Source organism: Myotis yumanensis, unplaced genomic scaffold, assembly GCF_028538775.1.
Source record: "Myotis yumanensis isolate MYYU_CA2020_CCGP unplaced genomic scaffold, mMyoYum1.0.hap1 SCAF_5, whole genome shotgun sequence".
Classification (NCBI taxonomy): Eukaryota; Metazoa; Chordata; class Mammalia; order Chiroptera; family Vespertilionidae; genus Myotis; species Myotis yumanensis.
The window spans coordinates 81,195,907-81,223,869 of NW_027223756.1; the positions used below are offsets into that span (position 1 = coordinate 81,195,907).

At 52.9% G+C, this 27,963-nt stretch overlaps 2 protein-coding genes and 1 non-coding gene across 4 annotated transcripts; 1 reads left to right on the plus strand and 2 right to left on the minus strand.

Annotated features, from left to right (window-relative positions):
- The first annotated feature begins 2,028 nt into the window (after positions 1–2,028).
- Positions 2,029–14,658, plus strand: TRIP10 (thyroid hormone receptor interactor 10). Of its 2 annotated transcripts, XM_070415958.1 has the most exons (15): positions 2,029–2,125; positions 3,265–3,380; positions 3,465–3,521; positions 4,456–4,603; positions 4,680–4,742; positions 5,011–5,115; positions 5,208–5,336; positions 5,867–6,013; positions 6,125–6,319; positions 7,338–7,505; positions 7,765–7,874; positions 13,461–13,593; positions 13,795–13,940; positions 14,026–14,144; positions 14,244–14,658. In XM_070415958.1, exons 1-15 carry the CDS (start codon positions 2,102–2,104, stop codon positions 14,390–14,392), a joined length of 1,809 nt encoding a protein of 602 aa, XP_070272059.1. In that variant the 5' UTR covers positions 2,029–2,101; the 3' UTR covers positions 14,393–14,658. The 2 variants fall into 2 exon arrangements, with proteins under 2 accessions (XP_070272059.1, XP_070272060.1); XM_070415959.1 differs by lacking the exon at positions 7,338–7,505.
- On the minus strand, positions 14,625–27,158 carry SH2D3A (SH2 domain containing 3A). Its single transcript, XM_070415960.1, is given in 12 exon segments — positions 14,625–15,534; positions 16,186–16,371; positions 16,888–16,999; positions 17,085–17,135; positions 17,137–17,260; positions 17,403–17,518; positions 17,640–18,118; positions 20,247–20,323; positions 20,664–21,013; positions 22,633–22,705; positions 26,287–26,348; positions 27,057–27,158. Coding segments are annotated over 10 exon segments (1,725 nt in total). The 5' UTR covers positions 22,702–22,705; positions 26,287–26,348; positions 27,057–27,158; the 3' UTR covers positions 14,625–15,373.
- On the minus strand, positions 23,483–23,589 carry LOC139011798 (U6 spliceosomal RNA). The gene has a single exon (XR_011471632.1). It is a non-coding gene; the product is annotated as a U6 spliceosomal RNA (small nuclear RNA).
- Positions 27,159–27,963: the final 805 nt, after the last annotated feature.

Consider the following 27,963-nt stretch of genomic DNA (forward strand, 5'->3'; position numbering starts at 1 on the left):
CGCTCCCAGGCCCGCCTCCCGATGAGCCAATCACTGCACGGTGGGGGCCGACCTTGCGGCTTTTCCAGCCCACCCAACCAATCAGTGACTCTTTCCTCACAAACCCGCCCCTCACGACACCTAATGGACAGCACTAGCTCCGAATGAAAGTGCTGATAACGCTTAACCCTCCTTTACTCTCACCAATCACTAGAAAAATAGTCCCGGAAATAATTTGATGAACAGTTCACCTAACCAATTGTAATAGATCTGATATCCGACCCTTAAAGCATTTCTCCACCCACTCTTAACTGATAGACTGGCCCAGGACTACAGTACCCAGAATGTAGAGGGAACAGACTGCGCTACAGGGCGTTTAGTGAACTACCTTTCCCAGGATTCCCGAGGACGGGCTTTTTCTTTCCTACCCCCGGGATATGGCTCCCTGCGGGAGTTCAGGCTTTTGGTAAACAGGCGCATCTGCGGACACCGATCCTGTTCTAATCACTTTTGTCAACCCAGAAGCCTAAACTTAGCCCCAGGCTATATCTTGACCCTTCGATGACCTATGACCCCAGATTAAGTCTCAGCTTTTAGGTGAAGCCTCCTACCCTAAGAGTGAGGCAACTGGAGTCCTACCCCCAGGTGGACCAAACCCCGATGCCAGGCTGAGTTCCCTTCCTGCAGCTGAGCCCCGACCTCAGCCCGAAACCCAAATTCCCCACCCCTTCTGACCCTCGACCTACACTGAATCTTCATCTGTGGTTGGGACCCTCACCTGGACTGAGACCTGACCCCAGATGAGGCCAGACCACAGGACCCTAGTTTGAGTATTAGATCCACCACCCCTCCCACCCTCCGCAACTGGGTTGCTGACCCCTCTGCTAAGCTCTGACCCATCTGAGATCCCATCCCAACTTCAGTCCCAACCTGGCATAAATCTGAGCTTGAACCCAGAGTTGAGACTCTAATCCCAGGCTGAGCTATTGTGTCCGAACCCCAGCCTCCCCCACACTCTGGAGCACAGCCCACTTTGCAACTTGAGGATTTCTAGCTCAGAAGCCACCAGCAGGTGGGGCCAGGTCCCCACAGAGCCATCTCTCCTAGTGTGAGCTCCTGAAGCTAATTTCCAGGGCTCCCTGGTATGCGTAGTGGGCATCTGGGAGCCTAATCTGTCCCTTAGGCCAGAGCTCCCAGCCCCAGCAGAGCGCTCGTCACCTCTGTAGCTATAGAGAAAGCCTTAAAGGCGGGAGAGGATAAGGGTGGGACTGCTGGGTTCGCTCCCCTTTCATCCCAGTGCCTCAAAGGGATTAACACAGTGTGAACAAACTTTTATGAGGGAGCCCAAAGACTTCCCAGCCCCAGGCCCCAGTGTGGAGGGATGGGCGGAGTTGGAATCCCAGTACAGACAATTAAACCTAATTGGGTCTTGATGGAAGCGACTGAAAAATGGGCAGGTGCAAGCCCTAACTGGACGGGAGCTGAGGAAAGGCCTGGGCCCGGCGCCCCAAGGACGGTCCGTCCTCAGTTTCCCGGTGCAGCCTTTGGGGAGGGAAGGCAGGATGCGGTGGGGGCGCTAATGGACCCGGCCTTGGCGAAACCGCGTCCTGGACAGGATCGAAGTCCTGCCATCCTTCCTGTGGCGGGAGGGACCATTTGTGGGACGAGCAGAGACGTCTGGAGCCGCGCCGGCCCGCAAGAGCTGGGTGACCTCAGGTTCTCCCTGCGAAGGGTGGGGAGGGACCTCTTGGATGGGGTTTTAGTGTCTTGGCCCTTATGGTTGAAGAGAAAGAGGAAAGTTAGAACAGCCCGAGACCGGGCATGGGGGGTGGGGGGAGATAAGAGGGGCCCGGGGGTTTGGAAAATGGGTGGGGGTCCTTTAAGGCGTCTGTCCAGTTCCATCCGCCCCGGCCCCCCCGCCCTTTAGGTTTCTGGGCTGGAGCTCCGCGCCGGCCGGGGCGGGGCAGAGCCGGAGGGGCGTGGCATAGCCGCGAGTGGGCGGGGCCTGGGCGGGGCGGGGTCGGGCGCATAGCCTTCGACTGAGTTTCCCCGCGGAGGGCGGCGGGCGGCGGGGACCGGGACCGGGTGCGGCGGCCTCGGTGGCGGCCTCGGCGGGAGCAGCATGGATTGGGGCACCGAGCTGTGGGTGAGTCCCATCGGCCTGACTCCGAGTTCTTACCTTCCTGGGGTCCAGACGCTCCCCTTCGCCCCTGCAGTTCCTTAGCCGAAGCTCCACGCTTTCCCTTCCACCGATCCCTGTAGTCCCCGCTCCGCCCTCTCTCGGAGTTTCCCGGGACGCCTCAGGAAGCTCGGGGGCACGGGGCGGCCTTGCAGGTGCGGCGTAGGGAAACTGAGGCACCGGGTTCAGAGTGGGGAGGAGGACGAAATCCTGGGACCAGGCCGGGGCGGCCGAGCGAGGTCACCTATTTTGAGCACCCTGGCTGGGCGGGCGGCTTATCTTACGGCCCCTGGGTTTCTGCCCGCCGCCCGCCTGTCCGCCTGGTGAGGGGGAGGGGACCCTCTGGCCACTTTCAATCCCACGTGGGACTTAGACGTCCTGACTGCCCTTTGCGTCACCTCCAATCAACACCTAGGGGCTAGGGACGCTCTAGTGGGGGGAAGGGGCTGCGAGGCTTGGCCGCCTCTGTTCCAGGCACAGGGAGGGGCCCTCTCCAGGCAGCCTCTAACCTCAGTTCTGGAAGCCCCAGGAATTCCCTCCTAATTCTAGCCGGGACCTCCGACCCCTCCTCCTTCTGGAGGCGGTGGCATCTCTGGGTTCCCGGGTGCAGCGAGGTAACTACATTGCCCCCTCCTCAACTCTGGGATTTCTTTTGGAGGTGCACTGGAATTCGTGGGGGAAACGGAGTACATCGGGGTGCCTGCCCTTTGGCCATTCTGCCCCTCCTCACCCCCAAGATGCAGGGAACCCGGCCCCTCTAGCCCTGACTCACGCCGGGCCTGCCGGATTTTCCGGAATCCGGGGGGATTAGGGCAGTCGGAGCAAGGGGAGTGGCCCTACCCCATTCCACACCCCTCTTGGCTGTCCGGAGAGGGAGACCCTGTCGTCGTCCGGCTGGGGCCCCGCCTCTGTTCCCTGGCCCTTCCCGGGAAGGGGAGGGGGTTCCCGCTGGTTTCCTGCCTCCCCCCGCACCTCCAGCGGAGTCGAGCCGGGGCGGGTCCGGGAAGCCACTCCTTCTCGGAGGGAGCTCAGAGCCTTGAGGCTCCCCGGTATCCGGCTGCGGGGTCTTGACCCGGTTCTCCCCCACCCTCCCATCCTCCCGCCAGGATCAATTTGAGGTGATAGAGCGGCACACGCAGTGGGGGCTGGACCTGTTGGACAGATATGTGAAGTTCGTGAAAGAGCGGACAGAGGTGGAGCAGGCTTACGCGAAGCAGCTGCGGTGAGACCCTAGGGTGGACAGGCCCTGGGGCGAGGGTGCAGTTGGGGGGCTGCGGGCTCAGCCTTCCTGCCTCTCTCCCGCTAGGAACCTGGTGAAAAAGTATCTGCCCAAGAGACCTGCCAAAGATGACCCTGAGTCCAAGTAAGGATGGAGAGAGGGTGTGGGCTAGATAGGAGGCGGGGGAGCCAGGGGGCTTTTGTCTGGCTTTCTCTCCGGTAGCTGAGTCACTCAATCAGATCCCTCACTTGTTATCTAGATTCCCACCTAGAGTTAAGAGTATAGGCCCTGGCCACTGTGACCCAAAAAGGGGAGGGTTCGATTCCCGTCTCTCTCTCTAAAACCAATTAAAAAAAAAAAAAAAGTATAGGTACAGGCTCCAGAGTACCAGGGTTGCAATCCTAAATCCACTACTTGCTAGACAAACTACTTTGGGCAGTTGACTCAAATTCTCTGCTTCCATTTTCCTCTACCTATTAAATGGGGGAGGCTCCAGCAGTTAGTAAGTGAGTGACTCTGAGCAAGTGACTTAAGTTTTGTGCCTCGGTTTTCTTCATCTGTGAAATGGGCATGATGACCATGACCTTGTGGGGGGCTCACATGAAGACTAACTGAAGGAATGTGTTAAAACAGTGTCCAGCCCATATGGGTCTCTTGTTCGGAACCCAAAAGGTTTGAGAAATCAAAAAGTTTTTCTGATAACTTATTTGGAGGCCACCTCTGATCTGAACTCACTTGATGTGGACCGGGTTCATTATGGGCTTGGTTTTTATCCCACTTAGTATGACTATTAATACTTCTTTCTGCAAAAATACTTCTAGTGTTTGGTTACAGGATGTTGTCCCTGACCCCACTGGGATGATGGACAAAAGATGGTACAAGCATTGTATCTCCTTTCTAAAACCCAAAATATTCCGAGTCCCGAAATGCATCTCACTCAAGCAAGGGGTAGGGGTAGGGGACATAGGCCAGAATTTGTCACTGCTTCAGGAGTGAATGTCTCGGGTCTTCCCCTTTCTCATGTGGAGTTGGGTCCAGGGGCCTGACCTCTGGCTCGCTGCCCCCTCTCTCCCCGGAGGTTCAGCCAGCAGCAGTCCTTTGTGCAGATTCTCCAGGAAGTAAATGACTTTGCGGGCCAGCGGGAGCTGGTGGCTGAGAACCTCAGCGTCCACGTGTGTCTTGAGCTGGCCAAATACTCGCAAGAGATGAAGCAGGAGAGAAAGATGGTGAGTGGCCTCCTCCCTGGGTCTTCCTGAGGGCCCTGCCGTGACCCGGGTGAGCCTGTCCCTCTTCTTCCCACAGCACTTCCAAGAAGGACGCCGGGCCCAGCAGCAGCTGGAAAGTGGCTTCAAACAGCTGGAGAATGTGAGTTTGTGGGTGTGGACGGTGGCTCTGGTCCCAGGGAGCAGGGTGAGGGTTGCTGACCCACAGAGCCTTTTGTCTGGCTAGAACCTCTCCCCTTTCTCCCCTCTCCCCCCACCCCAACCCCCCCCCCCCCCCCGAAGGTTTCCAGAATGCCCATTACCCCCCTTATGCTGGGTGACTTCCTGCCAGCTGCTGGAATCTTGGCTTCCCATACCCCCTTGCCATTGGGGATGGCAGCTCCTTCATTCTGGTTCTGTCCACCACACAGAGTAAGCGTAAATTTGAGCGGGACTGCCGGGAGGCTGAGAAGGCAGCCCAGACCGCAGAGCGGCTAGACCAGGATATCAACGCCACCAAGGCTGACGTGGAGAAGGTGCTTGTGGGGTCTGGGGCAGGCTTAGAGGTTGGGGTGGGATGGGGTCAGAACCTGCCAGTGACTGACCCCCCCACCTTGATATTCCTCAGGCCAAGCAACAAGCCCATCTTCGGAGTCATATGGCAGAAGAAAGCAAAAATGAGTACGCAGCCCAACTACAGCGTTTCAACCGAGACCAGGCCCACTTCTATTTTTCCCAGATGCCTCAGATATTTGATGTGAGTGTTCCAAGCCCCACCTTCCCTCCCCCCAAAAAAAACCCCACTGTTAACCATCTCCTACACATTTGTCAAAACCCCAGCTGCAATGTCCTAATCTCTAAATTGAAAGAGTTTTTAGAAACAAATAGTAATAGTGAGCTCTGCTGTCACTCACGCATTCCTTCTGCTAGGGATGTCTTCCTTGTCTCTTGAACATCCTGTTCGTTTTTCTAAGCCCCAGCTCTAACACACCCTCTGAAACATCTTGAATTTTCCCTCTCCTGGTTCAGCCTTATATTCCACTCTTTTGTCCTAATCCTGGGATTGGCAATATCTGTGCTGGGTCTGCTTTTCCTTCAAAGCCCTGGTTCCATTGCTACCTCCTTTGAGAAGCCTTTCTTGACTCCCTGGGCGGGGGAGGGGGTGGGGAGGGGTCCTTAAAGTCCCCTCTGAAACCAACCTGGCCCCTTGTCTCTCCCTTGACCACCTTGGGTGGGAAGGATCTGTGCTCCGGCCCCTCCATTAGCACCCCTGCCTTGTCCCTGTAGAAGCTACAGGACATGGATGAGCGCCGGGCCACCCACTTGGGGGCTGGGTACGGGCTGCTGTCAGAGGCGGAGCTGCAGGTGCTTCCGATCATCACCAAGTGTTTGGAGGGCATGAAGGTGGCTGCGGCTGCTGTGGACAGCAAGAATGTGCGTGCCTGGTCCTGTGCCAGTGGGTTGTGGGTGGGCAGGTGGACCCTGAAGTTAGGCACCTGGTCTGACTTCCGACTGCCCTTCCCCCTCCCCATGTCCTCCCTGCAGGACTCCCAGGTCCTAATTGAGCTGAACAAGTCAGGCTTTGCCCGCCCGGGCGACGTGGAATTCGAAGACTTCAGCCAGCCCATGAACAGAACGCACTCGGACAGCAGCCTGGGCACCCCCTCCGATGGCCGGCCTGAGCTGCGAGGCCCAGGTCGTAGCCGTGCCAAACGCTGGCCCTTTGGCAAAAAGAACAAGGTGGGGGCCAGGGCTCTTGGGGAGGGGGTGTGAGTGAGTGGGGACAGCGGTGTGTGGGGGGGGCACTGAGTCAGCCCCAGCCGTTGGAACGCTGAGTCCTGGGCAGGAATTTTCCTCTTGGCTGCCGGCCCAGGCTAGAGGGAAAGCGGTGATTGGCCTGCAAGTCCCCTGAGGCCGACAGGGGGCCAGGAAGGGAGGGTGGGTGGCTGTGGTGTGTGTCTGCTGCTTCTTGGGATGCTAGGAGGAGACCTGTTTGTGGGATTTAGGGCTGGGTGAGGGCTCGGATGCTGGCCGTGGGGACTCCCCCTGGTCTCTTTCCATCCCACCCATGGGGCTGGGTCCTGACCTTCAGGATGGTTTTTTTCTTGGGATTTTTGCTTTTCAATGTCAAGTCCATACTTGGACACTCCTGGTTTATAGCTGCTACAACTGCCATCTCCCTAGTTTATACCTTTGGCCCTTGATACCCCACTTCAATGTATAAATTGTGTTCCCCCTACCCAGCGGAACCCCACCTGTAACCCTCTGATATTTCACGCCTTTGACCCTTCTCTGAGCTTGCCCTTGACTCCTGTGGCCCCATACCTGTATGAGACCTGGATTTCTGCATGCACCTCCCTCCATGTTGTGGACTGTGAGCCCAGAAAGCCAGAAAGCTGGGGGTGGGGGGCAGACACTTGGACTTCCCTGCGCCCTCAGACCCCATTCTAGGTCCTGGGCATAGGATGCAGGGGCTATGGAAGACATTGGGGGAAGGAGGGGTCTGGCCTTCTGGCTCACAGTCTAATGCCCCCCCTGCCACCTCCCAGATTTTTGTGTTGTTCTTTGCATGCATTTTCTGTGTGCGATTGTGCATCTTGAGTTGTGGTTTTCTTACCGTTTTTTTTTCTTTTTTCCATTTCGTTTTTTCCTTCATTGCATCCCTCCATCGGTCCATATTGTACTCGTTCTCTATATTCTACACGCCCCCGCCTCCTCACCCGACCCCACCACAAACCTCCACCGTCCCCACCGGTAGCCGCATCCCCAACCCCTCTCCCCCCTGGGGGGCCCCCTGCCCTCGGCATTGCCTAATGGACCCCCATCCCCCCGCTCCGGCCTCGACCCCTTGGCCATACTGAGTGAGCTCAGTAAGTCAGTCAAACCGCGGCTAGCATCCTTCCGCAGCTTTCGAGGCAGCCGTGGGGTAAGTGAGGCCTCCAGGAGAGGAGGAGGGTGCCCCCAGCCTGCCCAGCGGCCGGGAGGCGGGACCCTGGGCTCGCTTCCTGCTGCAGGCTGGACCCACTCCTCCCATTGCGTGACTCGGCCCTGCTTTGCTCAGTGCATGGCCTTGCCCCCAGGAACATTGGGTGGGGCGGAAGGTGGACCTGGTGTGTCTTATGAGTGTCTTAGGGCCTGGAAGTTCACACTCCACAATCCCAAATCAGCTCTCTTTCCACCTGCAGACAGTGGTCACTGAGGATTTCAGCCACTTGCCCCCAGAGCAGCAGAGAAAGCGGCTTCAGCAGCAGCTGGAGGAGCGTAATCGTGAACTACAGAAAGAGATTGACCAGAGGTAAGGGAGAGGGAGGCAGGCAGAGGGGAAAGTGAAACAGTGAAGACAGCCCTAGCCGGTTTGGCTCAGTGGATAGAGCCTCGGCCTGCGGACCAAAGGGTCCCGGGTTGGATTCAGATCAAGGGCAGGTACCTCTCCTCCCCAGCCCGGCCTTGGTCAGGGCTCCTGCAGGAGGCAACCAGTCCATGTGTTTCTCTCACATCCATGTTTCTCTGTCTTTGCCTCTCTCTTCCACTCTCCCTAAAAATCAATGGAAAAATATCCTCGGGTGAGGATTATCAGCAACAACAAAATAGTACAGACTTACAGATGTTCCTCAACTTACCATGCGGTTGCATCCAATGAATTGAAAACACCAAGTCAAATGCATTTAGTACTACAGTGCATAGTGCCGGTTGTTTACCTCATGACTGGCTGACTGGCAGCTCTGCCTCTCTGCTGCTGCCAGCGTCACGACAGAGTATCACAGGGCATATCACTGGCCCTAGAAAAGGTCAGCATTCCAAGTATGGTTTCTGCTGAATGGGTATAGGTTCTGCACCATCGTCTGTACATGAAATGGCACTCAAACCTCCCAACAAGCCCCAATCTCTGATGGTTATACAGGTGATTCTTACCCTGCTTATCAGAAACAGTTCCTTCCCACCTTATACAGCTCATTCCAGCACAGACAGGAGTGGATGCCACCAGCTCATTCAGGAGTCTGGTGGAATCTCTATTTTAAAATCACTTAGCAAGAATTCAAGAAAATAGACATATGGGCTCATTTTACTTCACTTATGATCTTAGATGCAAAATCCTAGCCAAGCAAAGACAATGGTCATGGTTGCACAACAATGTGAATGTACTTTATGCCATGGAACTGTACATTTGGCAGAAATGAACCAAAAAGTGTTCAAATGGGAATTTTTATGTTCTGTATATTTTATCATAATAAAACATAAAAACATTTTTTAAAAAATCTTTATTGTTGAGAGTATTACAAGTGCCCCTCCTTTTTCTCCCCATTGCCTTCCTCCACCCAGTTCCCACCCAGCCCTAGGCCTTCACCACTCTATTGTCTGTGTCCATAGGTAATGCATATATGCATATAAGATCTTTGGATAATCTTTTCCCACTCCTCCCCACCCCCCTTCCCTCTAAGATTCATCAGTCCCATATTTCCATGCCACTGATTCTATTTTATTCATTAGTCTATTTTGTGCATTAGATTTCTTCTTTGATTTTTAGATTAAATTGTTGATAGATACGTATTTATTGTCATTTTATTGTGCATTATTTCTTCTCCTCCTTCTTCTTCTCCTTCTCCTCCTCCTTCTTCTTCTCCTTCTCCTCCTCCTTCTTCTTCTCCTTCTCCTCCTCCTTCTTCTTCTTCTCCTTTTCCTCCTCCTCCTCCTCCTCCTCCTCTTCCTCCTCCTCCTCCTCCTCCTCCTCCTCCTCCTCCTCCTTCTTCTTCTTCTTCTTCTTCTTCTTCTTCTTCTTCTTCTTCTTTCTTCTTCTCCTTCTTCTTCTACTTTCTTCTTCTTTCTTCTCCTACTCTTCTTAAAGAATACCCTTCAACATTTCATGTAATACTGGTTTGGTGGTGATGAACTCCTTTAGCTTTTTCTTGTCTGAGAAGCTCTTTATCTGACCTACAATTCTAAGTGATAGCTTTGCTGGGTAGAGTAATCTTGGTTGTAGGTCCTTGCTTTTCATCACTTTGAGTATTTCTTGCCACTCCCTTCTGGCCTGCAAAATTTCTGTGGAGAAATCATCTGACGGCCATATGGGCACTCCCTTGTAGGTAACTAACTGCTCCTCTTGCTGCTTTTAAGATTATCTCTTGGTCTTTAACCTTTGGCATTTTAATTATGATGTGTCTTGGTGTGGGCCTCTTTTGGTTCCTCTTGTTTGGGACTCTCTGTGCTTCCTGGACTTGTAAGTTTATTTCTTTCACCCGGTAGGGGGTGTTTTCTGTCATTATTTCTTCAAATAGGTTTTTAATATCTTGCTTTCTCTCTTCTCCTTCTGGCACCACCATAATGTGAATGTTGATACACTTGAAGTTGTCTCAGAGGCTTTTTATACTATCTTCATAACTTCGGATTCTTTTTTCTTTCTGCTGTTCTGATTGGGTGGTTTTTGCTTCCTCATATTCCAAATCCTTGATTTGATTCTCGGAATCCTCTAATCTACTGTTGAAGCCCTGTATATTATTCTTTTTAAAAATATATATTTTTATTGATTTCAGAGAGAAAGGGAGAGGGAGAGAGAAATAGAAACATCATTGATGAGAGAGAATCATTGATTGGCTGCCTCCTGTACACCCCCTACTTGGGATCGAGCCCGCAACCCAGGCATGTGCCCTTGACTGGAATTGAACCTGGAACCCTTCAGTGCACAAGCCAATGCTCTATCCATTGAGCAAAAGCAGCTAGGGCTCCCTTTAAATTATTCTTTATTTTAGTTAGTATATGCTTAATTTCCGACTGGTCTTTTTTTATATCTTTGACATTCTCCTTAAGATCCTTGAAAGTCTAAGTCCCTTGCAGCTCTCATTAAGATCCCAGAGTTCAAAACAGTTTGAACTCTGTATCCAGTAGCTTTTTTGCTTCCATTTCTTTTATTTGTAACATGTTTCTTTGTCTCTGCATTTTGGCTGCTTCCCTGTGTTGGTTTCTATGTAGTATGTAGAACTGTTATGTCTCCTGAAATTGGTAGAGTGGCCTTTTATAATAGGTTCTATAGGGCCCAGTGATTCAGCGTCCCCAGTCACCTGAGCTGGGCACTCTGGTGCAACCCTATGTGGGCTGTGTGCACAGTCTTGTTGTAGTTGAGCCTTGATTGGCATCCCTAGGAGGAATTGTCCTCACTGGGAGGAATTGGCCTCCAGGCCAATTGGCTGTGAGGACCAGCTGCATCTACAATGGAAGAATGCCATGCTGGAGACACCTGTATGGAGCAAGACTTGCTTCAGTGGGGCTTTGGTGCTCACTGAGTCTTCCCCTTGAGTGGGTCACTTGTGGATGTGTAGAGTTGTAATCTGCTATGGTCTGAAGCTGTCTACTGGGTCACTGACTCTGGGGCCTCCTGGGAGGTGCAAAGTCAGCCACTGCCTGGTGCCACCTGGCAGGAGCTACAGAGAGATCTGGAGATGACTGCTATTTATATTGGGCTAGGAAGTGCCCAGGCCAGGCCCAGCAGTGAAGCAAGGCAGGCTGGTGCTAGTGCTGGGTGTTGGGCCTTTTATTGATACATTTGGGGTACACTGCCTCCAGCTACTGCTTGTTTAAGAGATTTTTAGCAAAGTCTGAAGCCTGAGCCAGGACAGACCATTCAAATGGAAAAGCAGCTGCAAACAGCTTTGGTGGGTCTGCAAATTGGATGGGGCAAGGTCTCAGGAAATCACCAGGGCAGAGTGACCAGTGGAACAGTGTGGGCCACGCTGATGGAAACTCAGATATGGCTGCCAGTCAGCCCTACGATGGGGCAGGTCCCAGCACAGGAACAATGACCCCTGTAAGCACCTCTGTTGGGAGAAAGCCACCCCTGAGTTCCTGCCCATTGCCAGACAGTCCAGTTCCTCCCCTTATGTCACTGGATTTCCCCAAAGCCGCAGCCTAGTGCTGGAGCTCAGAGGACTTGTGACTGTGTAAGCTCGGTTGCAGGCCCTTTAAGAGGAACACCTGGGACTCCAGCAGCCTCCATGTCACTCAGCCACAATCCCTGCTGGTTTTTATAGCTGGAAGTTAATGGGACTTCTCATCCCAGTTCTGGAACCCTGGACTGGGGGTCTGGTGTGGGGCTGGGATCCTCTGCTTCTCACAGGAGGCCTTGGAGATCTCCCTCCCGATTAAAGAAACGCCACACGTGGGTGTCGGACCAGCCCATTCAGCGCCTCTGCCCCTCCTACCAGTCTCAGTGCACTTTATTCTTTACTTCTCCAGTTGTAGGACTTCCATTCCGCCAGATTTCAGGCAGTTCTGAAAGATGGTCATTCTGTATTTTAGTTGTAATTTTGATGTGGTTGTGGGAGGTGGCGAGTACCGGTGTTCACCTATGCTGCCATCTTGGTTCTGCGCTCTGCCCTGCCTCACGCTGGCACCAGGCTTTCACACCAACCGCTGCCACTGCCAAGCACAGGGAACTGGAAAAACTTTTTTTTTTAAGACTTAAAAAAATCATGAGACAGTTGGATGTTGCCCCAGTAATACAATAGATCCAGAGACATAGAAGCGTGGAATAGACTGTCGAATCGCAGAGGGAAGGTGGGGGAGGGTGGGTGGGTGGGAAGAGATCAACCACATAACTTGTATGCATATATGCATAACCCATGGACACAGACAATAGGGTGGTGAAGGCCTGGGGTAGGGGGTAGGAGCGGGCTGGAGGAAGTCAATGGGGGGGAGGGGGGAAGGGGACATAGGTAATACTTTCAACAATAAAGATTTAAAAAAGAAAAAAGAGTATCAACTGCAGTCTCCAAAACAGAAAGAAAAAAAAAATCCATCTCATTCACCACATTGATTGGTTAAAACAACAACAACATATGGTTATCTATTTACTAACTCAAACACTTGAAATATTAACAATAAAAAGTCTGCCAGATTAAAGAAATTTTTACTCATTCTTTCCAGACAGCAAGATTCTCTTTCCAGTTCCTCTTACATAATAGAAATGACGTTTGCCACTTGGAGACAGACAGACAAATTATATTTTGCCAATCTTGTACAAAACAGCTTTTATCGGTGTAAATTTCCATTAGGAACGTTGAATTTCCCGAGTTTTTATGATATAGAGCTAAAGGTGCATGCTCTGGGGTCAAGGAAGACTGGCCTTGAATTCCAGCTGTTTTGTCTCTCTGTGCCTCAGTTTCTGCATCTGTAACATGGCTACTATTTAGACTGGAAAGCAGTTGAACCCAGGTTTGACATTTTCCAGAAGTCTATGCTCATATAACTATTACTGCTTTATAGTCATGAGGAACGAGGGACCACGGACTGATGATAATAACAGCACCTGGCATTTATAGAGCACTTACTGTATGCCACGCACTATTCCAAACATGGATTCGCTGGAGTGTCCAAGTTTTCCTGAGAGACTGTGTGAGCAGAGGCAGGGTCCTGACTGTCTTGCTTAGCACGGTGCCTGCTATGCAGTACTTTGTGTATCTGAATAAATAAAGGCACTGTTCTCATCTTCACAACCATTCCCACGTACGTATCATTATCCTCATTTTCGAGGTTAGCATAGTGAGGCAGATTCAGTAACAATCCAAACTGACAACTAGGAAATGCCCAGACTGGAATTCAAGCCCAGTCAGTGCAGCACTAGTATGTGAGCTTTAAATTTTTTTATTGATTCATAGAGAGAGAGAGGGAGAGAGAGAGATGGAGAGAGAGAAACATTGGCTGCCTCCTGCATGGCCCCCAGGATCGAGCCCCAAACCCGGGCATGTGCCCTGACTGGGAATTGAACCAGGGACCTCTTGGTGCATGGGATGACCTTCAACCCACTGAGCCACACTGGCCAGGGCAAAACCCCTATTTTTTGCTTGTTAAATTACATGGGTCTGTTCTTTCTCATCTGTCTGTCTGGTCCCAGGGAAGCCCTGAAGAAAATGAAGGATGTGTATGAGAAGACACCCCAGATGGGGGACCCCACTAGCTTGGAGCCCCAGATTGCAGAAACCCTGAACAACATTGAACGGCTGAAATTGGAAGTGCAGAAGTATGAGGTCAGGGAAGACCCTGGGGAGGGGCGGGGGCCGGCCAGCCGGGCTTAGTCACTGCTTGGGGGGCAGTGTTGTGGGGAGGCTCCAGCTGTTTCTCATCACAGCTTTGGGTGTGCATGGGTGATCTCAGGAAACATCTGAGCCCAGAGTGGGCTGACCCCGGAGCCCTGCCCTGGAACTGACCACATGGTCCTCTCCTCTCAGGCTTGGCTGGCGGAAGCTGAGAGCCGGGTGCTGAGCAACCGGGGAGACAGCCTGAGCCGGCACACCCGGCCTCCGGACCCCCCAGCCAGCGCCCCACCCGACAGCAGCAGCAGCAGTAACAGTGGATCACAGGAGAACAAGGAGAGGTGAGTGGGGTGACCACGGTGGGTCTGCCTCCCCCGGGACATGGGGGGGGGGCCTGTCTTCACCTGCTTTCCTCTCCCCTACCAGCTCTGAAGAGCCCCCCTTGGAGGAAGGCCAGGACACCCCCATCTACACAGAGTTTGATGAGGATTTCGAGGAGTCTGCATCCCCTATAGGTCACTGTGTGGCCATCTACCACTTTGAAGGTGAGCATCAGTTGCTTGGGCAGGGGTGGGGGGCGTCTGGCTAGGTTCTGTTTAAATGCCCCTAAAGCAGAGCTGAGCCCACCACCACTCCCATGACAGGGTCCAGCGAGGGCACCATATCCATGGCTGAGGGTGAAGACCTGAGTCTCATGGAAGAGGACAAAGGCGATGGCTGGACTCGGGTCAGGCGGAAACAGGGAGGGGAAGGCTACGTGCCCACCTCCTACCTCCGAGTCACGCTCAATTGAACCCTGCCAGAGGTGGGAAGAGGGGGGCTGTCGGCTGCTGCTTCTGGGCCACAGGGGGCCCCAGGACCTACGCACTTTATTTCTGCCCCCGTGGCTTCAGCTGAGACCTGTGTAACCTGCTGCCCCCCACCTCCACCCTACTCCTCACCTCAGATGGACCCGCTGTGCCTTCTACCATTGATGTACATACTCATGTTTTAAATCTTTTTCCTGCCACTCGGCTAGGGCCATTTTGTTTTATATATAAAAAAAAAATAGGTAAACTTCTTGGATTCCATGCTTTATTAGGAGATGTAGATACTGGAGTTGGATATTCAAATGCCACCCTCCTTACAGGCCACACAGGGAATGAGGAAGGGAAGGTGAATTTGGGCACACTCTGTTCCTGAGAATTGGGCCCTTGTCTGCGACCAGTGTAGGGAGAAGGGTGGCAAACATCCCTTCCATGTTCACGGCAACTTCCTGAGAACTGGTAACATTTATTGAGCACCTACTGTGTGCCAAGCATTCTCCACCCATTATCTCATGTAAATACTGAGCTTTAATTCTCATAATAACCCGTAGAAAGTTCCGGCTCACTTTTATGTTGAAGGCAGGCACAAAGAAGCCAAGCAATCTGCTAGCAGTCACAACTTTTTGAAAGGCATTTGAACTCTGGCCTCTCACAGAGTTTCAAGTTCTCTTATCATTAGAAGCTACACGTTCACCATTTGTGAGATATGTGTGGGGGTGGGGGCGGAAGAGGGCAGCCAGGGCCTCCACAGGCCTGGGTCTTCTCCTGGGGGGGGGGAGGGGGAGCCTGCCCCTCACCCCAGGATCCCTGTATATTTTTAGGGGGCAGGGTGGGCCCCGCTTCTGCAAGCCAGGGTGTGGGTCCTCACCCTGTTTGGCTGTGTGAGCAAACTGGGATGATTTCCTAGGTGTCCTGCTGGGGTCACCAGAAGTCTGGATGTGCCAGTGTGAAGACAGGGGTCTGCACTCTCAGCAGTCAGGCTCCAGGCGCAGTGACAGGGCACTGAGGACCTGCTGAAACTTCTCCAGACGACTGTCCCTCGGAGCCCCCTCACCCCGGCTCCCCCAGAGCAGCCTCCGCAGGAAGTTAGTGGTCAGGGCCTCCTGCAGGTCCGGATTCGGCCGGAATCCTGGGGGAAGGCCAGGTGCGCTAGGGGCGGGGCCCAGGGACCTACATTGCCCCTCCTCACATCTGCCTTTTCTCCTGGGGACTTTGACCCAGCAGGGCACTGGAGGAACTCTGCCCCAAGGACTCTGGACAGTTAGGTGGGGTTGATGGGGAGCGGGGCTGCAAGGGCCTCTGCAGTACGGTGCCCCGGGGCGGGGGGGGGGGGGGCGGGGGCGTGGCTGAGGGGATTGATTGGTGGATGTGAGCTCAGCCAGGGTGCATGGGGATGACACTCTTGTTTCTAGTTTGAGCTGCTAGGGGCCCCACCTAGAAGCTGTGCCTGGAGATGGAGTCGCCACAGGGTCAAGATTTGGGGTCGTGGGCCACCCTGTGCGACAAACTTGGAAGTTGGGATGGGTGGGAGTGGGACTCGTGGGTGTGACTGGGGGGGGGGGGCACCCCCTTTGAGTGTAGGGCACTTCCTGTCATCACTACTGGTTGCAGAGCTGGCTTGGGAGCCCCTGAGAGGAGCTGTCCCAATTTGGGTGAGATTTTGGGAGGCGTGGCGGGAGACTATGGTCCCTGGCACGGTTTGGGGGGCACCAGGTTAGAGCATGCGGGTTGCTCCTAAGGCCAGGACCCTCTGGCAGCCCAGCGCAGAGGGGGCACTCACCTTGCAGGCGCTGGGCCGCGGCCTTGCGGAATTTGGGTGCGTCCTGGGCCATTTGACGCGCCCCCTGCAGGGTGCGCAGCAGCTGCTCACAACTCTCATCTAGCGGCCCCGGGACTTCCTCGCCTTCCAGCAGGCGCACCGCGGGGGCCACGTGAGGCAGCGCCACCTCGCCAGGGTCGCAGGGTCCTGTGGGGAGAAGGGTCTGGAGTGGGCCTTGGACAGGGGCCAGGGCCTAGGGTGGAGAGGGTGGGGCATTGGGCCAGGCACCCTCGGACTAAAGTAACCAGCAGGACTTGGGTCGGCAGGCTTGAGCCTAGCAGAGCTAGATTGAGTCAATGGGCGTGGCATAAAGCAGGCGCGGGCCTAAGGGCTGGGGCCAGGACTAGCCCAGTGCATAGGGTGCAGAAGGCAGAGCTTATGGTAAAGGGGCGGGGCCTAGGGCACAGTGAGGGCGGGGCCCGGGGATTGGATCCAAGCCCTAGTTAGTGGGGAAGGTTGGGCCTGGGGCAGGGCCTGGGGCGGAGGGGGCAGGGCCTGGGGCGGAGGGGGCAGGGCCAGGGGCGGAGGGGGCAGGGCCAGGGGCGGAGGGGGCAGAGCCTGAGGCGGAGGGGCGGGGCTAACGACCGGAGCCACGACTTGGCCTAGGACTGGGTGAGGATTCTGAGTTTGAATTGGTGCGCAACTCCAAACGCTGCCACTCACCGGCGCCCTCATCCAGCGCCCGCATCAGCGGCTTCAGCTCCTGCTCGAAGGCCACTGCGGCCTCGGTGTGGCTCCTTCGGAGCTGGCGCCACGTTTGTTCCAGCCGAGACACCTGGGGTAAAAATCCTGAGCATGCCTCCCCTTCCCCATCACCTGCACTCGCACGGGCTTCCTCCCCATCCCTGCACCCCATGCACCTGGGGCATGAGCAGGACGCCCATGACAGCGGCCAGTCCGGGCAGGTCCCCCCGCCGCCCCTGGCCGTAGCGCCAGCCCCAGTTCCACCAGGCCCCTCAGGGCGGCTGTGCGCTCCTCCAGCGACGCCGTGCAGCCCAGCACCGCCAGCGCACCGGCCAGCACCAGCACCTCGTGTCTGTGGAGGCAGAGGGCAAGGGTCTGGGGGCAGTGGGGAGGTTTGTATCTGGGGGTGAGGAAGGACGGGAGGTGGCACTGCCCACCCGCCTCTCTGAGTAGGGAGATTTGGAGATGGTGGGAATTCCAGGTGGCTGGCTCACCTTTCCAGCAGTTCTGACCTCAAGCGATGGCCATGGGGAAGTGTGAGCAGCTCCAGGCCAGAGGCAACCCCCATGGCATCCCGCTGAGCCTTGGTCACTCCCAGCAGGCCGGCAGCCTGGCAGTAGGGGAGTTGAGGGGGGCGTGGGGAGGACAAGTGAACAGAGTGAGTATATGAATGTGAGGTACTGTTGGGCCTCGCCACAGCCTAGGGAGAAGGGATCTGGTATGTGATTCACCTTGCAGTCTGCCAGTAGCAGGTGGAGGGCAGTGCTCCCAGGATGGTGCTCCAGGAACAGGCCACGGAGAGTATGCAGGACTTTGGGCTCCAAAGGCCGATTCTGGGGGCCCAGAAGGCCAGAGGATTTGCTCGGGTGGCAGAAAGAGATGTCTGCCTGTGGTCTTGCAAAACATCTCTCCTCCTCCTCCTCCTGGGCCTCCCACCACGGGGCCTCTGGCTCTGGGCATTGGTGGCCAGGGGGTGTCCCCCAGGCGCTGGGCACTCGGAGCACCAGCTCACAGTAAGTTGGGGGTTGTTCAGAGGCATCCGGCAGCACCAGTGAGGACTTTCGAGGTGGCTTGATTGGTGCCTTGGCATGAAGCTGCCCATCTGAGGCACTGAGGCTGTCAACGATGGATCCCAAGGGAGCCGGGGTCTTCAGCAACACAGGGTCACTACCCATGCAAGACAGGGCAAGTGTGGGCACAGTGGAGGCTCCTGGGGGCCATACAAGAGGGGGTGCAGGAGGTACACAGAGAAGATAGTTGGGTGGGTCCTGGTTCATCCACTCATTCAGTCAATTCCGGGGCATCCCTACTTATCTTGGTGTGGCTTTGAACTTTAACTACTTCTCCAGTATAAATGCTACACACTTACCAATGGTTTGAAAATAAACTTTCTTTGACACTTAAATAGTTTTGTGAATTCTGAATACCACATTTTAAATTTGAATCCTTTGTTTTTGTCCCTCTGACTGAAGATGGGAAAGCACTGACGTTACAAAATTAAAATAAAAACATATTAATCAAAATTCACAAAACTACATAAACATCAAAGCAATGTAATTTACCAAACCTTTAAATGATGTCTTTGGTTAAGTGTGTGGCATGTTGACTTCCAAGGTTATTAGAACTTAAAAGTGCACCCAGACTTCTGGGAGATTCTGTACTTACAAAGCATTTCAATAGTCCTTGTTATAGGGGCTTAACAACTTCCCACAATTCCTAGCTCACTCTGAATACAAGCCAAAGTCCTCACAGTAGCCCAAAAAGCTCTTAAAATCTGAGCCCCAGATCTCTCTCTGACTCTCCCCTCTCTCCTACTGCTCCAGCTATACTCACCTCCTTTTGGTTGAATGGTTAGTTCAAACTCTTGTTCTGGCCCCAGGACCTTTGCACTTGCTATTCCTTCTCCCTAGGCCACTCTCAGCCCCCAGTTATCTACATCTTTCCTTTCTTTATGTTCTCAAAATCTTTCTCCATGGGGCCTTTCCTGACTACTACTTAACGTTTCCTCTACTCTGTTGTACTTTTAATTTTTACCCCAAATCTATATATATAAAGTTCCAGGGGCCATCACATCCAAAACAACCAAAAGGACTGAGTGGGGCGACAAGGCCAGCTGGGGGGTTAGTGAGGGACAACCAAATGACTGAAACCAGGCTGCATGGGGCGACCAGGCCGGCAGAGGGGTTAGTGAGGGGCAACCAGGCCAGCAGGGGTGGCAGTTTGGGGCAACCAAGCCAGCAGGGGGGGGGGGGGCAGTAAGTGGTGACCATGCTGGTGGGGGGAGAACAGGGGCGGGTGACCAGGCCAGTGGGGAGGGGCAGTTGGGGGCAACCAGGTTGGCGGGGGGGTGGGGGGGGGCAGTTGGGGGCAACCAGGCCGGCAGGGGCGCAGTTAGGGGCGATCAGATTGGCAGGCAGGGGCGGTTAGGGGTGATCAGGCTGGCAGGGGGTCTAGTTAGGAGCCAGCAGTCCTGGATTGTGAGAGGGATGTCTGACTGCCGGTTTAGGCCCGATCCCTGCCTGCCTGCCTAATTGCCCCTAACTGGCCCCCCTACCAAACTGGTTGCCCCCAACTGCCCCTCCCTGTTGGCCTGGTCTCCCCTTACTGCCTCCCCTGCTGGCCTGGTTGCCCCCAACTGCCCCAAGGGGTCCCGGATTGGAGAGGGTGCAGGCTGGGCTGAGGGGACCCCCCCTCCCATGCACAAATTTTGTGCATTGGGCCTCTAGTCATATATAATTGACTTATTTTGTTGTTCTTGATCTGTCTTCCTCTAACAGGATGTTAGCTTCACTAGGGCAGAAATCTTTGTCTTTCTCATTCATCAATGTATCTCAGCACCTAATACAGTGCCTGGTACACAGAGAGGGCTCATGTTGAATGGGATGGGGGATGGACAGGGCAGACGAAGCAGACTGGGCATGAGGGAGGAGGAGACCTCCTTTAGGTAGGATGATTAGGGTAAACAGTTTTGAAGAACTCATATTGAGTGAGGAGTCATAAAAAGATGAGGGGAATGGGCAAGAATAATTAATGCAAAGGCCCTGAGGCAGGAACAAATTTGAAATGTTCTAGCAACTGAAAGGAAGATTGTGTTACTGGAGTGAGGGCATATGGAAGGAGTTATTAGGGAGGTCAGCCATGGTCAGAACACATAGGGTTTCTCAGAATAATTGTAAAACCACATTTTAAGCACCTACAAAGTTCCTATGTGTTTTTTTAACCACTTTGAGAGTATCAGTGTCCCCATTTCCCAAAAGACTAAGTCACCTGCCCAAGATCACTCAAGGGATGAGGGGCAAAGAAATTTCTGAGCCATGGGCTGTCTGGCAGACTCTCACCTGGTTCAGAGTGGCCTTCTCTTGACCTTCCCACATGTTCCAAACCTGCAGGCTGACTGTCACTCCACTTCCTAGCCCTGGGGGACAAAGATGGGGTAGATGTGAAGTCCAAGCCTAAGCAGGTCCACCCCCACCAACCTGCCGTCACTCAGGACCATTGGATCTCAACCAGGGTGCTCTACCCCCAGGGGACTTGGCAACATCAGGAGACACTTTTTGTCACAACTAGGGAGTGGGGTGGGGAGGATTTTACTGGCATCTAGTCGATAGAGACCAGGGATGCTGCTCATCATCCTATAATGCACAGGACAGCACACCGCCTCCCCCCCCCCAAACCAAGAATGATCTGCCCCCAAGTGTCAATAGTGCCGAAGTGGCACTTGGGTGTCACCAGGAAGGTCGGGAGCCTGTGAGTACCTGAGTAGCTCTATCCGAGACGGGCTGTCTAAGAGGGTTTCCTCACTAAAGCTGCGTTGAATAGGCCCTTGTCGTATCACCGGCCTGGAGGCCACAGCCCCTGTAGCCTGGGTCAGTGGACGCTGGCCATTCACATAGCTGCGAATCAGGGCAGGCAGGCTCGGGAAACGCTCATCCTCCAGCTGAAAGAGGGCTGTGGGCCGGCCTGGCCGGGGACGCAAGGCCACACGAAGCACCTCAAAGTGTAGAGCAGAGCCCCGCCAGCGGCAGGAGATCACAGGGTGGTCCCCACAGGTCCTAGACGCACGAACCAAGAAGTCGCCATCTCGCTGAAGAAGAGCCTCTGCCTTCTGGGGATGGAGAACAGGGGGCAGGGGGTTTAGGTATGAGCCCAGATCAATAGTTCATGGTACCTCAACACCCCTACCCCCCGCACCCCCCCCAAAAAAAGTCATCCCAGAGACTGGGTAGTTTTGTACCAAACCATTTACTCTTTTCTCGTGGGCACACCGCTGGACTACATTTCCCAGGCTCCCTTGCACTTAGAGCTATCATGTGACAAGATCTGATCAATGGGATGAGAGTAGAAGTACAGTGGGGACTGTCCACACTTGGCCCATAAAAACCCTCCTGCAAAATCCTATCGGTCCTGTTCTAGCCAGTGTGGCTCAGTTGGTTGAGTGTCATCTAGTGCAACAAAAAGTCACTGGTTTGATTCCCCTTCAGGGCACATACCCAGTTTTCAGGTTGGACTCCCTGTCCAGTGTGCTGGTGTGCAGGAGGCAACCCATGGATGTGAAACATCAATGTTTCTCTCTCTCCCTCCCTCTCTTCTCCTCTCTCTAAAGTCAATAAAAAAATATTTTAAAAAATATTTTTAAATCCTACAGATTCTGTCCTGTATTTGTCAGCTGATGTCACCAAAGCTCTGGGGTAAGGCTGAGCCACAAGATAGAAAGGTCCTGACTGTTTTCTGGAGCTCCACATCCTCAACCACCTTGGACTGTGACATAAACAAGCCCTAATTGTGTATTGTGTTTAGCCAGTGACACCTGGGAAGGGTTTGTTACAGTTGCTAGCTGATATTGACTGGTACTGCTTTTAATCTGAGTGAATATACTGGCTTGCTTTGCAAATGTGACTTCAAAATAAGCCATTATTTGGATTCTTCCAGTGTGTGACCCATAAATCCTGTATAAAAATTCCAAGCTGTCATGACTAGTGTGAAAACAAACAGGGGCTGAGGGCTCTGACGCCAGAGAGGCAGAGCAGAGCTGGTGATAGGGGCTGGGGACTGAACAATATATGCAGTGGACACATGTGTAGCCCTACTGGATGCCAGGTGCTGCTTCAGGTGTAAAACATGAACTCAATTAATTCTTTACCAAAGGTAAACAATAGGTACTATTAGCCCCATTTTACAGATGAGCAAACTGAGGTCCAGCAAAGTTAAATACCTTAGACTAGGTCACACAGAATGTAAATTGTAGGGCTGGGATTTAATCCCAGGATGTCTGACTCTAGGGTGTGGGATTTTAACCACTAGCTATACTGCCTCTCATAATTTTTTTGGATGCCCAAGGTCCTAGGACTCCTGAAAGTGCCACCTGAATTGAAGATGAGAGCAGGGAGCCTTGAATTGAGGGGAAGACGGGGCCCTGGTGGCCACAGGTGCCTGTGACCCAGAGAAAGAGGGAGACAAGCAGAGTTAAGGGGTGCTTTGAGGGAGCTAGGACCTTCTTTAATCTCCATTACTATCCTCAACACCATCCCAAAGAAAGTGATAATTTAAATATAAGGAGCGATGTGCCACAGCAACCAAGCTTCAAGACAATCCCCAGTCCCCCAGCCACCACTTCCAACAGCCGTTGATCCTAAATCCCACATCTAGGGCCTAGGAGTCTCCGGCAGGTCATGGGCAGGTGAGGCTCCCCATCACATGGTGCTGAGGGCCTGCAGGAGGCAGTACCTGGCGGGACAGGAGACCGTGGTACCAAGGTTGGCTGGCAAAGTCCTCTCCATTCTGTGGCACCTGCATGAAGCTTTTGGGGGCAATGAATGTTGGAGCTGAGCTCTGCACTTTCAATAGGCCCCAGTCTTCCACGTCTGTAAAATGGGAATAATTATTCCTGCTTCCTGAGTGGCTGAGTCAGCCTTTCTATGCTCCTCTTAATTTTTTTATTATTATTACTAGTGGCCCAGTGCACAAAATTCATGCACATTAAAAGGGACTTAGAGGAAATGTTTTAATATTGCTATTTGACCTTTCTCTATAATAGAAGTGTCAGAGATGAAAGAAAATTAGTAAAATGTATATGAAAATCTCCCTCCTGTCAGAGTCTGGGGTGTGCTGCAGGACCCAGAGTCAAGTCCCCGCCCACCTGCGCATGCCTTGCAATAGCACAAGATCCAGACCTGGCCAGCCCCACCCCCATCAAGCCCCACAGGGCAGGGGGCGCAGCCTCAGGTCCCCTGTCAACCCCCGCCAGGCAGGGGGCATGGCCTCAGGTCCCCCGGCCCGGCCTCGGGTCCCCCGGCACAGCCTCAGGTCCCCCAGCCCTGGCGCCGGGGTGGGGCACATGTCCTCAGGTCCCCCAGCCCTGGCGCCGGGGTGGGGCACATGTCCTCAGGTCCCCCAGCCCTGGCGCCGGGGTGGGGCACATGTCCTCAGGTCCCCCAGCCCTGGCGCCGGGGTGGGGCACATGTCCTCAGGTCCCCCAGCCCTGGCGCCGGGGTGGGGCACATGTCCTCAGGTCCCCCTGCCCCAGTGTGAGGGCGTGACAACCATTTGCATATTAGCTATTTATTATATAGAATTTTTTAATATGGAACACTTCATGAATTTGCGTGTCATCCTTGCACAGGGGCCATGCTAATCTTCTCTGTATCGTTCTAATTTTAGTACATGTGCTGCCAAATTGAGCACAGTTTTTGTTTTTGTTTTAATTTGTTTTTGTGTTCCTCTTAGTTTTGGAGACAGTAGCCCATATCCTATCAAACCTTAAAATGCATTTCTCTCTCTTTCTCTCTCTCTCTCTCTCTCTCTCTCTCTCTATATATATATATATATATATATTACATACATATATAATATTCTAGCCGAAACCGGTTTGGCTCAGTGGATAGAGCGTTGGCCTGTGGACTGAAGGGTCCCAGGTTCGATTCCGGTCAAGGGCATGTACCTGGGTTGTGGGCACATCCCCAGTGGGAGGTGTGCAAGAGGCAGCTGATCGATGTTTCTCTCTCATCGATGTTTCTAACTCTCTATCTCTCTCCCTTTCTCTCTGTAAAAAATCAATAAAATATATTTTTTAAAAAATATTCTAAATTAAACAAGTTAATCATAGTCAGATTTATATATATATATGTATATATACCAGCAATATAGATATAGATATAGATATAGATATAGATATAGATAATATAGATATAGATATAGATATAGGTATAGGTATAAGTATAGATATATGCCAGATTACAGTTGACGCTTGAGCAATGCAGGGGTTAGGAGCGCTGACTCCTACACAGTAGAAAATCTGTACATAACTTTTGACTTCCCCAAAACATAACTACTAATACCCTATGACTGACCAGAAGTCTCACTAATAACATAGTCAATTACACATACAGTGGGGCCTTGACTTACAAGTTTAATTCGTTCCGAGACCGAGCTCATTAGGGAGCTCGTTAACTCAAATTACTCTATCAACTCAATGCAAAAAATCGGCCAGGAAACAGCTGGTATCTCAAAAAACTTGTTAGTCGGGACACTCGGAAGTCAAAGCCCCACTGTATTTTGTATGTTCTATGTATTATATACTATCTTCTCACAATAAAGTAGGATACAGAAAAGAAAATGTTATTAAGAAAATCATAAGGAAGAGAAAATACATTTAGAGAATTTATTGAAAATAATCTGCATAAATAAAAGAAAATGATCTGCATAAAAGTGGACCGTGCAGTTTAAGCCCATGTTGTTCAAGGGTCAACAGCTGGTATATATAAAATCAGGCTATGAGTCACTTTAATTTAGAATTGGCTGTGATTTCGTGGAAACAGCCATGCATTCACTGGGATTTTTGCAAAGGGAGAAGATCTACTCACGGATTTAAAATATAATGGTATTTTATGCAGATGACATAATGATCCATGTTATAGAAATTTAATGGACTAATTTACTGAAACCCACTGTGTGCCAAGCGCTGTTCCAAGTGCTAGAGAACCAGCAGTAAACAAAACAAACGAGACCATCGCCAGTCTAGTGGGGGAGAGAGCGGTTAAGAAAATAAATAGCCCAGCGGGCATGGCCCAGTGGCTGAGCATCAACCTAAGAAACAGGTCAGGATCCAATTTTAGGTCAGGGCACATGCCAGGGTGCAGGCTCTACCTCCAGTTGGGAGCATGCAAGAGGCAGCCGTTTAATGATTCTCTCTCATCATTGATGTTTCTATCCCTCTCTCCCTCTTCCTTCCTCTCTGAAAGCATATATATATATATTAGATGAGTGTGCAGATGGGTCAGAGAGAGCCAAGATCCTAGTGGTAGAGTTCAGATTTTCCATCGGGTGGCCTGGGAAGGTCTCAGTCAGTACAACTGGAATGATTTTGAGGGAACAAGCCCTGTGGTTCTCAGGGTGAAAGAACATTCCAGGCCAGAGGTAATTTAATTTACTAATGTTCATAGCTTCTAAGCAATCCTTGTGCACACAAAAGGATGCGTAGGATGTAAGAAAATCTAACCTGTGCATGGCTTTACAATGTAACACCACATTTAAGGATGTTGAAATATCAGCAAATGCAATTTTGTAGAAATGTCAGCAAATGCAATTTTGTAGAAATGTCAGCAAATGCAATTTTGGAGCAGATACATCTTATTGTTATTATTATTATTATGGTCAAATTTAGGGCTCAAACACTTTGGGACTCCCTTGATTATCATGCAGACCTGCCTTAGTTTCTGGTGGTGAAAACCTGCCCTGGGTAAGGTTGAAGCAAGGGGTCACTCTCTCCACCCCACAGGGTCTTCGTGGCCTGGTCAGGTTCTGCAGATAAACAGCACCAGGATTCTTACATCACGAGTCAACCTGGCTGAGGGCCTGAAAAGGGCAGGAAGTTCACAGACCAGCCCTAGGTGACTTTAGGAATGGGGAGCAGGGCCAAGGGCTGGCTCTAGGCGACGCATACCTGAACACCAGATGTGTCTCTTGGATGCCTGTGCACTTCCTGTTTGTCTCTTGGCCCAGGCCCAGCCTCTGTCTTAAAAGTCCCCCAACTCCTGGCTCCTCTGTCTCATGTGCCCCTTAGTGGGCATCGAGGTGGGTCACTGACAAAATTCTGGTTAGTTGGGGGAAAGCTCAAGGTGGGCAGAGGTCAGCCATAGGCTAAGTCATCCTCCGGCCCTGTGTCTTCTGGAATAATTCCTGGATATTTGGGCAGGGGAGAGATGAAGGGGGCAGAATCAGGAGAGGAGGTGAGGTAGGGGCAAACATGGGGAAAGGAGGGAGGGGGTATTCATGGCCTATAGACCATATACATGTGTACACATCACAGGGAGCAGCCACCAGCACATGGACACAGATGAGCAAACTTGACATTGAACAATCACCAATTGGCTGAGCACTTACTTTGTGCTGTTGTAGACCTGGAAATACAGTGATGATAGAGACCTGCCTTCACCCTTGACCGTCTGGTGAACAAGACACACAACAAAATAAGAATAAATTCCAAGAGTAATCAATGAAATGCTAAAACAGAGAGGCGGTAAGATGGCTGGAGGGGGCAGGCTACTTTAAATAGTGTCGTCAGGAAGGTCTCTCCCAGAAGATGACATTGGAGCTGAGACTTCAGGAAAGGGAAGGAGATAGCTCTGCAAAGATTTGGAGAAACAGCCGTTCAGGTGCAGGGGTACAGCAAATGCAGAGGGAAGACGGAGCTCGCTTTTTACATTTGATATTTAGGAGGCCGGTGTGGCTGGAATGCAACGAACAAGGAGCTAAGTGGAGCTAAGCCAGTGAGGTCGGCTGGGGTGAGACAATGCAGGAACTGGTGGACCTCAAATTTTCAGCTCAGTGGGATGGAATAGGAACTACGGAATGGTTTTAAGAGAGGGAGGGGCACATCTGGGTTGTGGTTTAAAAAGATGTCAGGCAACAGTGAAAGCAGTGAGGATCTCCGTGTTGCAAAGGAAACACGTTTAGAGGAGCACACCCAGGTACACGGACACGCATGATGCACAGCGATCCAATCAGGCATTCGGCGACCCATTCTATGTCCGCCGTCGCGCGTGGACAGACACCCAGATCCTCCCTGCGTGCAGGTGACCCCACCTGGAAAAGAGAGGACTCCTCACCCGAATAATCCCTGGTCCTAGATCCGCCCGGGGCCCTTCACTCACCTGGGTCGGGACCCACGGAGCTCCCAAGAGGCTGGGGCCCGGATTCAAGTTTGAAGTTCTACGGTTCCGGGCCCTTTCTACCCGGCCAGGTGAGAACCTAGCCCAATCACCAGGCCCTGGCCCTTAAGACCCCGCCCCTTTCGGACCCCGCCTCCAACTGGAGTCTCCTAGGCTTTCGCCCCGCCCCCTCGTCCCCGCCCCGCCCCCTTAGAACATTTCTTTGCACTAACCACGCCCTCTTTGAATAATACTGTGCCTCCTTCAGAGCCACACCAGCTGGGAAACTCCGCTCTTCCTTAAGTGGGCCGGTCCCCTAGCACCGCCCCGCCCTCCTCTGACTGGCCACGCCCACTCACCTCTCGGTCGCCCTGGGTCCCTCTTCTGAGAATCCGGCTCCCCTGTTGCCCTCAGGCTGGCTGGCCCTAAGGACCCCTGGCCCCTCGGGACCCGGAGGGGGGGTGGGGGGGTGTCGCTCCTCAGGGTTCCGGGAAGGGGCGGGGCGGCCCCTATGAGTCTTCTTTCTCGGGTGGGGTGGCGGCGCTGTGACGTGGGAGGGTGCACTTCCTCGAGACCGCCCCCTTGGGTTTCCGGGAGTGGAACCCCGGCTGAGTGTTGGGTTTTGTGGAGAGATGCGGGAAAGCACGCAGCCTCCCCCAGTGACAGCACGACGGAGCTAGACTCTGAAGACACATGGGGGGGGGGGGACATTCAGGTGCGGGGAGGAGGTGGTGGATCTCCCATCACGATGCCTGGAGACAAACATGAGAAAGGTGGGGGGATCGGGAATAAGAGAGAACGCTCCAGCCACGTTTACGGAGGGGAGAGGATGGGAGGAAGGGAAGGAGGGAGGGAGGGAGGGAGGGACGAAAAGGCGGTGGTCGCAGCTAACAGTTATCGCGCACTGGCT